The 10,636-nt window shown below is 36.6% G+C and overlaps 1 protein-coding gene across 4 annotated transcripts in view; it reads right to left on the reverse strand.

Moving 5' to 3' along the window:
* The window catches only part of LOC115213579 (methylcytosine dioxygenase tet3-A-like), an 85,201-nt gene that overhangs the window by 57,776 nt on the left and 16,789 nt on the right, over window positions 1-10,636 (reverse strand). For all 4 annotated transcript variants that reach the window (XM_029782584.2, XM_036507717.1, XM_036507721.1 and 1 more), the window contains exon 3: window positions 1,080-1,845. In XM_029782584.2, coding sequence (XP_029638444.1) covers window positions 1,080-1,820 — 741 coding nt within the window. In that variant the 5' untranslated portion in view covers window positions 1,821-1,845. The remainder of the gene's footprint in view (window positions 1-1,079; window positions 1,846-10,636) is intronic.

Consider the following 10,636-nt stretch of genomic DNA (forward strand, 5'->3'; position numbering starts at 1 on the left):
TATTCGGAAGGAAAGAAGTAAAGCTCATGATTTTTACAGGTCCTCTTGGGATAGTGAGGTTGATGTAGCTGATGAACAGCTTAAATTTTTGAAGGTTAATGCCTAAGGGAAAACATGATAAAAGAAGTCCCAGATAGTTGCAGTTCTAGAAATAACTGTTTGGAAAAACAGCTTTGTGCAGAGTTCATATTTGGTTGTTACAAAAAAGATATATGTGAATCGGTTGGAACACAATTTGCAAATTTAGAAAAAAGATACTATAGCAGTAATGACAAAAGCAACACAATAAATTGGTATGTCACTAGTATTCATGTGTTATGTCAGTGAAGTATGGCTATGTACATGTGTTACATAAATATGTTTGTGTATATGTGTGTATTGATATGAATGAAATCATATTCAAAGCTGAAGGCTATTTAATTGTAAATGATTTCATGAAATAATTAAAAGAAAAACACACACACACTCTCTCTCTCTCTCTCACTCACACACACATGGAGAGAATAAGATTTATAAGAATCTCATGAATAATCTCAAGATTTGCTTGGTTTAAGAATCTAACTTAATTCTTGAGACTGGTAGTAAACTGAGAAATTTCTGTTATATACTTTTCTTAATGTCTTACATAAAAAAAAGAAAACAACTTATACGTTATCATCCTAACTAGAGACAAAAACAAGCTTAAATGCAGTCCAGTAAATTACTGGTATTTGTCAACCAAAAGGAGATGAAAGAAAAAGGTATCTCAAATTTGACTTCAGAACAATGACAAATTAAACTCCATATTCTAAAATAGCATGGCTTCATTGGTATGTATATGTTATGCAACATGTTACTCTAAAATAGATTTAAGATTTTACTTCAGGAATTATTTTTGAATCAACAACCCTGAAGGAAAATACTGAGATTCTAGGACTTCAGAACTTTAAATTCTTTTCATCCCATAAGCAGAATTGAAAAATTCAGAGAACTTATATTTTGACATTAAACAATTCATTGTAATTTTAATTTTCAAATGAAATGCATTTCACTATAACTCCTAGTGCAACATGTTTTTAAAAAAGAATTTCATTTATTACCTGATTGGAATCTCCAGGAGTCACTGATGATGTTTCTTGTTGTGAAAAACCATTAATGGTACAGTTTTGGTGCTGATCACTGTCATTGCATCCAGAATCCAATTTGGAAGGAGTTGCTGCATTTGATGCATCATCCATTTGAATTTTCTTGGAGTTATCAGAACCATGCTGTACAAACAATGGTTTTTCTGCACCAGATTCCACAGATTTAGCATTCTCTCGAACTTTTATAGTTCGTGAGCGGGTCTGAATTCCTCCAGTATATCGTGGAGGCAATTTAGAGACAGGGGCATTATCAAAGTTTTCATTACTGAATTCATATGGATCATCATTTAAGTGTTGTCGTTGTTGATTTTCTTGCTGAGACTCAGGATTTTGTTTAGTCTTTTCTTCATGCTGATGTTGATGCTGCTGCTCCTGAGGTGATAGTGTTGATGGTAATTGCAGTTGTTGCTGTTGTTCACATACTTGTTCTCCATCCACTTGATTCTGAAATGACTGTGTTGGGACTGATGAAATATCATTTACAGTTTCAATTGCACAAGTTTTCCCTGGATGTTCACCATCATCAGACTGAATGTTTGTTGTCAGATTACTGTCATTATCTTTATTTTCCAAAGAATCTTTACTTTCTAGTGGTGTAGCTTTTTCATCTTGTGATGAAGGACATTCAGTTTGAGACAGGAGCTGCTCTGTGTTAAGAGTCCCACGATTTTCCACCACTGACTCTCCTCCATCCATCACATCACTTTGAAAGCATTACACACTAAAAATAAAGAAAAGGATCAGATATAGTGATACATATAAAACTATGACATTAAAGAGTTGAAAAGCAGGCTCAACCTATGAAATATAGCAGCATTTCTCTCTTGAATACAACATACCAACTTAAATAGAAAAGGAGATGTGTGTTTTGTGGGAATAACATAGTCCCGGACACATCCTACTTTAAATAAAAGCAGAATAATAACTTGATTGTCTTTCATCATCAGTGTGCTGAGAACAGGATTTACCTCAACAACATTGGAGAAAGCAAAATAGCTAATGAATTCTCATTATAATTACTAAAGATGTTGGGTTTTTTTTCTAAAGCAACATTAGAAAATATGAAATTAAATAGTTTTATCCTAAACTTCTTACTTTTCTATCATTTATAAAAAATAATACCAGTATAGAAGCCAGAAATTAAATGGTAATGGTGATGCTGATGAAAGTGACAATACAGAAAAAAATACCTTATGGAATTCATTTAGTTACATTTCCTTTGTTCTCAGTTTAATCTTCCAGAGTTAATCAAATAACTAACAGTGAAGTACTGAACTGATAATGTCATCCTTCAAAATGTGGTTTTGTGTCAATGTTAGAAATTATTACTGTTGCCAAATGGTGAGTGTAAACAAATTTCTATGCATCCTTCACACATATAAACTATCCACTTACATCTACATCATAACTACACATTTAGTTCATTCATTCTATAAACCAACACAACTTGTATATTATAAACTGTTTAGGTAGTTTTCTTAGCTACAAGTGTAAATTGATGTAAAAATATAGAACCAGATTTTTATTTTCTGCTAGATGTTATTAACAACGGGTTAAGGATAAGATGCAAAATACAACACAAATAAATATATGATATAGCACTAAATTCATTAAACCAACAAGGGAGATTCATTAAAGTCACTTGATTTGCTATATACTAAAACAATAGTGAAATTTTCCTTCCAATTACATGCTACAGTCTCAAAAAAGGAAAGATAGATTAGGTAATATAGTTTCTGATATACAAAAAAAGACAAGAGGCTTAACCTGAAGGTTAAACAAAAAGAAGATAAATTTATCATCTGTTAGCTGACTTGTGAGGATTTTCCTATGCTTGCTGTGATCTAGCACAAAGCATGATCTTAACTATATCCACTTTAAACCTATATACCAGATAGTTTACTACATAGAAATTATCATCCGTATATCTATATAAACATAGAGGTAGTGTAATTCTCTCTGTCTATCCATTCAGTTCTGCTTGCTGTTGCTACTTTTCCCAGAAGATAGTTCATTTTTTTCCTTTCACTTTCAGCTTTCTTTTTTTTTTTGCTCTCTCTCTCTATCCTTAACTCTTTAAGTGCTACACTGGTTGGCTGTCTTCAACTTCTTTCTGTTACATTTTTATTCTCCTGGTCAAAAGACTGCTCTATATTTTTTTCTTTTTATGTTAACTCTTGTATATTCTTGTCTTGCCTTAGTCATAAGACTATTTACATTTCTTTCTTATCCTACCTGTGTCAAAAGACCACTCACTTGTCTTTTGCTGCCCCATCTCCTTATAATTTATTCTATCATCTTGTTCTGCAGTATTTACTCCCAAATAACTTCAGAGTTGTAGCTACTGAATACTAAACAAAACTGTCACTCCAACAGTTATGACGATGAGGGTTCCAGTTAACCTGCTGATGAAATTAGTGTGCAAGTGGTTGAGCACTCCACAGACATGCATATCTTTAGCATAGTTCTCAGGGAGATTCAGGGTAATAAAGAATGTAACAAGGTCAGCACTTTGAATTACAGATATAATCAATTTTTGACAGTTGAGTGGATTGGAGCAACATGAAATAAAGTGTCTTGCTCAAGGACACAGTGCACCAATGGAAATTGAACTCATGATCTTATGATTACTCTAACCACTAAGCCATGCACCTTCACCAAATACTAAACATTGTTTGAAATCACAGAAAATGTTTAAACAATGGTTGATGAAGAGGATTCATTTATTATTTTATCATCCTATTTTTTAATGTCACAGTTGAGGGAATATGTGGAAGAATTAGACCCAGGAAGACCTGGGATGAGGTGGTGAAGCACGACCTTCGAATATTGGGCCTCACCAAGGCAATGACTAGTGACCGAGACCTTTGGAAATATACTGTGCTTGAGAAGACTCAGCAAGCTAAGTGAGACCATAACCCATGACCTATGCTAGCAGTGTAACCGGCCTACATATGCATTGCTTGCGAAGACCCGTTGAGGCAAATGAAATCACAATCAAAACCAAATTCACTGACATGGCCAATGACAGCACTGCCTGACTGGCACCCGTGCCAGTGGAACATTAAAGGCACTATCTGAGCATGATTGTTGCCAGGACCACTGATTGGCTCCCATGCCGGTGGAATATAAAATGCACCATTCGAGTGTGATCATTACCAGCATGGCCTTACTGGCACATAAAAAATACCATTTGAGTGTGGCTGTCGCCAGTACCACCTGACTGGCCCTTGTGCCGGTGGCATGTAAGAACATCCACTACACTCTCAGAGTGGTTGGCATTAGGAGGGACATCCAGCTGTAGAAACTCTGCCTGGTGCAGCTATCTGGCTTGCCAGTCCTCAGTCAAACCGTCCAACCCATGCCAGCATGGAAAGCGGACGTTAAACAATGATGATGATGAATTCATTTATGCTTGTCTTTTCTTTTTGTCACTTTGCCCTAATAAAGTTCTTTTTGCTTTCACTTAGTTCTGTAAATTTTGTATGTTTATGTTAGGTTTCAATATTTATACTTCATCTAGTGCATACATTTTCATGTATGTGTGTGTGTGCATGCGCATGTGTGTATGGGTGTGTATGTATATCATTACCATCATATCATCATCATTGTTTAATGTCCACTTTCTATGCTGGCATGGGTTGGACAGTTTGACATGGAGCTGGCTAGCAGGGAGCTGTCCAGACTCCTACTGTCTGTTGCAGCATGGTTTCTATGGCTGGATGCCCTTCATAATGCCAACCACTTAACAGAGTGCACTGGGTGTTTTTTACAGCACAGGTATGTTAATGCAGCACCAGCACAAGTGCTTTTTAAGTGTCACCGGCACCTGAAAGGACAAGTCTGTATGTGTAGAAGACAGTGATTTTACTTAACTTGATGCATCTTATCAAGTACAGTAAATCACCACATCACTCGATCCCTTGTCATTTCTTCAGTGAGGCCCAGCATCCAAAGATAATTTCTCTCCACTTCATCGCACGTCTTTCTGGATCCATCCCTTCCACAGGTACTCCCCACAATTAGAGCTCAGCACTTCTTTATGCAGCTGTCCTCATCCACAAACACCACATGACCAAATCAGTGCAGTCTTCTCTCTTGCACACAACATCTGATGTTTCTTATACCCAGTTTTCCTCTTAAATCATTTACACTCTGCCATGCATGCACACTGACATTACTCATCCACCGAAGTATGCTAGCTTCATTTCTTTCAAGCCTTCAGAAGTCCTCTGTAGTCAAAGCCCACATTTCACTGCCCCTGCATGTAAAATAGCTGTATGTACAAAGTCATCATACAATCTGCTTTTCAATCTCAGGGAGAGGCCCTTAGTTACCAACAAAGGTAGAAGCTCTCTGAACTTTGCCAAGCCTGTTCTTATTCTAGCAACTACACTTTCAGAACTCCTTCCCTCACTGCTAACTTGGTTTCCTAGGTAACAGAAGCTATCTATTACATCTAATGATTCACCCAAACATTTGTGGGAGCCTATTGTCTGTGTAGTTTTAGTACTCATTGTACCTGCATGTTTGCCACACACAATGACTATATTCTCTGTTAACCTTCCTTTGATACTGCTGCACCTCTTATGTGTCCAAAGCTTGCACTGGGTACAACATATGGAGTTTCTACCAATGCCCTTCCAGCATGACCAGCTCACTTCTGTTTTCCTACTTACTAGGATTTTTGTTTTTGCCAAATGAACCCTAATGCCTTTAGATTCCAGACCTTGTTTCCACACCTGAAATTTCTTCTCTAGATCAGGTAGTGATTCAGCTATAAGAACAAGATCATCAGTGTAGAGGAGTTCACAGGGACAGCTGGTCTTGAATTCCTCTGGAGGACAAAGATAAAGAAGAAGGGGTTGAGAACTGAGCCTTGGTGGACTCCTACTTGTATATATATATATATATATATATATATATATATATATATATAAACATTGTTCCCCTGCTGAGAATAATGTGTAGATGTAAGTACCAGTTAAGCACTGGGGTCATCATCATCATCATCATCATCGTTTAACGTCCGTTTTCCACGCTAGCACGGGTTGGACGGTTTCGACCGGGGTCTGGGGAGCTCGGGACTGCCCCAGGCTCCAGTCTAGTCTGGCAGTGTTTCTACAGCTGGATGCCCTTCCTAACGCCAACCACTCCGCGAGTGTAGTGGGTGTTTTTTACGTGCCACCTGCACAGGTGCCAGAGGGGTCTGGCATCGGCCACGTTTGGATGGTGCTTTTTATGGGGGGGGGGACAGAAATATAGGGGAGCACCAGTGGGAGGGGTGGTTCAGAGGACAGGTTCTAGGCAAGTAGAACGTAGGATATCGAGGGAGGGGTAATGCATGGTGAAATAACGTATTGAAGAGGGGGGTTCAAAGAGTAGACACCTATAATGGTGGTGGGAGAAACGACATCCGGTATAGTTGGAGCAAAATAGAGATATCCGGTATTGGTGGTGGGGGTGGGTAGGGCGGGCGCGCCGCGAAGAATCGGCGGCCAATTCGATCAGCTCTGTAAGGGAGATCTTAAATATCTATAACGATAACTAATGAATTATACAGAATATGCAAAAACGAGGCGAGGCTGAAATAGTAGACAGAGTGGCGACTAGGGGGATCAGAATAATAATAAATAATAAATAATTAGTAAACAGAGTGGCGACTAGGGGGATCAGAATAATAATAAATAATAAATAGTAAATAATAAATAATAAATAGAGATACGGGATGAATTAAAGTTCAAAGATTTCTTATCTTGGGATCACTTCGTTTACGGACAGACTTGGCAAAAGGAATTCGAAATCAAGAATGAGGCAGGTTACTAGCTTAAGTATGCATAGCCATGGAGAGGAGTAGGAAGAGAGGAGTCCAGACAATATAAAAGAGGGGGAGAGAAGGGAAGAGAACCCCGCGAAGAATCGGCGGCCAATTCAATCAGCTCTGTAAGGGAGATCTTAAACATCTATAACGATAACTAATGAATTATACAGAATATGCAAAAACGAGGCGAGGCTGAAATAGTAAACAGAGTGGCGACTAGGGGGATCAGAATAATAATAAATAATAAATAATTAGTAAACAGAGTGGCGACTAGGGGGATCAGAATAATAATAAATAATAAATAATAAATAGAGATACGGGATGAATTAAAGTTCAAAGATTTCTTATCTTGGGATCACTTCGTTTACGGACAGACTTGGCAAAAGGAATTCGAAATCAAGAATGAGGCAGGTTACTAGCTTAAGTATGCATAGCCATGGAGAGGAGTAGGAAGAGAGGAGTCCAGACAATATAAAAGAGGGGGAGAGAAGGGAAGAGAACCCCGCGAAGAATCGGCGGCCAATTTGATCAGCTCTGTAAGGGAGATCTTAAACATCTATAACGATAACTAATGAATTATACAGAATATGCAAAAACGAGGCGAGGCTGAAATAGTAAACAGAGTGGCGACTAGGGGGATCAGAATAATAATAAATAATAAATAATTAGTAAACAGAGTGGCGACTAGGGGGATCAGAATAATAATAAATAGAGATACGGGATGAATTAAAGTTCAAAGATTTCTTATCATATAAACAATTTACTCCTTTCCCAAAAATTTCAGGCCTTGTGCCAATAGTAGAAAAGAAATTATACACACACATATTTAGTTCTAAACAGCTGTTCTATTTAAATAAAAAGACAAGCAACACTGAACAATGCTTGAGATACCACAACCTAATTTCAAACTACAGCTGACAAGTACCTTGGGTTACTGAGCTTGACACTGCAAAATTATCAAATTCAACCTCACACTTCAGATGGGAAAACTGACAGAATTCACAAAGAAACATTATTTAATATATTTTATGAGCTAACTATTAATTGTTTGTATGTTGTTGTTGTTTTGCTATTTTTTTCTTTTTTTGCAAAACAACAATTAGCCCTTGTTCATACTTGCTAAAGGACTGGCTCTCTACATTACAGCTATCTGGGACACTATAACTTTTTGGTGCCTTTGCTTATAGAGGTTCAGTGAATTTATGACAACAACAACAAAAATAACATCTTTTTTTGTTCTTTTATATTTCAAATGTTTTTTCAGTAGACACACACACACACGGCTGAGTGATTAAGAAGCTTGAGTTGACTCCCACAGTGACACTTTGGACAAGAGTCTTCTGCTGGGGCCCCAAGCTGATTAAAGCCTTGTGAATAGATTTGATAGATGGAAATTGAAAGAAGCCTGTCATATACATGTATATACATATACGTGTGTGCATGTGTGCATGCACATACACACACATGTTTGGAGTGATGAAGCTACATTTAAATTAAATAGCTCAGTTAACTACCACAATTACACCTACTGGGAGCCTGAGAATCCATATATTACAGAAGAACATTGTAAATTGGACCATTATTCTTCAACAGCAGCAATAATCTGTCAAAACCAAGCATTCAAGAGAACTTTGAAAATGTGGAGTTTTATTTCTAACAAGATGAAGCACCCCTACACAACTATGTTAATGTAAGGGCCTACCTCAAGATTTTGCCAAAGATTGGATGAAAAGGTTCAGCAGAAAACCCTCCACTTTCACCAGACCTCACACCACTAGACTTATTTTTTCTGGAGAATCTTAAAAGATAAAGTTTACAATACTAGCACAGAAATAAATGAATTAAGGGCAGCTATTGAATGAGAATGTTCACAATTACTGAATGTAATGTTTCTTGATGCTTGCAATTCCACTGCTTCACATCACATTATCAGCAATGCTTGAACCAGAAAAAGGAATTCATAAAAAAATTAAATTCAGTGTGTAGATTCTATTATATTTTGAAAATATAATGAAATTTATTCAACTCTCACTTTATAATCATTCAACGTGTGTACACTTTGTTTGGGATGCCCTGTGTGTGTATATATGTATATATATATATATATATATATATATACAAATTGAGATAGGGGTTGTAAATGCAACCCTCCATGGGATAACATATATCCAATATACTGCTAGTGAAGTACCCAACAAAGTTAATACATAAATGTTAAGGATTGCGATGCAATCAATTCATTTACTGTATTATATGGGCAAAGGTAAAATGATTTACCACAAATTACTAATACAAGATAAGAAAATGGAGAAATACATCTAAATCAAATATCAAATACCAGATAATACTCAATCATATACTTTATTAAACCACTATACAACATTACTCTTTTATGTACACTTTTTTATGTACATTCCTTTATGTACACTGATTTGTTCTGCTTTTTTTATGTTTAACCCTACAGTCTCTTATGTAGTGGTTTAATAAAGTATGTGATTGAGTATTATCTGGTATTTGATATTTGATTTAGATGTATTTCTCCATTTTCTTATCTTGTATATATATATATATATATATTTCTTATTTTGGTACCATACCAGCAATTCTGAAGGGTAGGGAAGTTGATCACATAGAGTGTTCAACTGGTACTTATTTTACTGACCCTGAAAGAATAAAAGGCAAAGTCAACCTTGACAGAATTTGAACTCAGAGTGATGGATGAAATGTTGCTGAGCATTTTGCTTGGTGTGCTAAAAATTTTGCTAGCTCACTACCTTACCACCCTATATATACAGGGTGGGCCAGAATGATGGGACACATTTTAAATGCTAGTGTCTTGGATTATAAAAATGACATAGAGTACCAAATATATTTATTACATAACTGATATACAGGAGTTCAACATATTATCTACAATTTTACTATTTTTTACATGTAGTTGGTTTTAGTAACCCTCATAATGTTGTGAACTCCAAAAGAAATTGTATATATGGTCAAAGCATATTTAACCAGCCAAAGATCTATTGTTGCAGCCCAAAGAAAACTCCAACAGCATTTTGGAAAGCAACAGGTACCATCTCAAAATGTGATTTTGCATACTGTTACAAACTTCCATGAGACAGACAATACTGAGAAGAAAAATCCTCAGATCAACCTTGAACATCTCATAGTGCAGAGAACTACCAAAGTGTGGGAAAAACTATTGAACGAAGTCCCTCAAAGTCCATGCATTGACTGGCTCAACAGTTCAATATTTCACAACCAGTGTTAAAAGGATTTTAAAATAAGACCAACACTTGTATCCATATAAGGTACACCTAGTACAGCAATTGCTTCTGCCAGATAAGGTGCAAAGAAAGACTTTTAGAGACTTTTTGTTTGTCAATACGTGCAGGAAGGAAGAGGATTTTAGCCATCACTTGGTCACACCAGATGAAGCTCATTTTAACCTTTCTGATTATATTAATAAACAAACTGTAGGTTTTGGGGTTGTGAAAGTCCTCAAATTATGCACGAAAGGCCTTTGCACACTGAGAGGGTTACAGTGTGGTGTGCAGTGACTTATGAGTGGCCCTTACTTTTTTTGAGGACAAACATGGTGCAACTGTAACAGTAACTGCTGAGCACTACAACCATATGTCAAAGACTTTCTTCTTTCTTGAGCTACAAAGACTTGCCCTGACACAAATGT

The sequence above is a fragment of the Octopus sinensis genome, linkage group LG1, assembly GCF_006345805.1.
Source record: "Octopus sinensis linkage group LG1, ASM634580v1, whole genome shotgun sequence".
Classification (NCBI taxonomy): domain Eukaryota; kingdom Metazoa; phylum Mollusca; class Cephalopoda; order Octopoda; family Octopodidae; genus Octopus; species Octopus sinensis.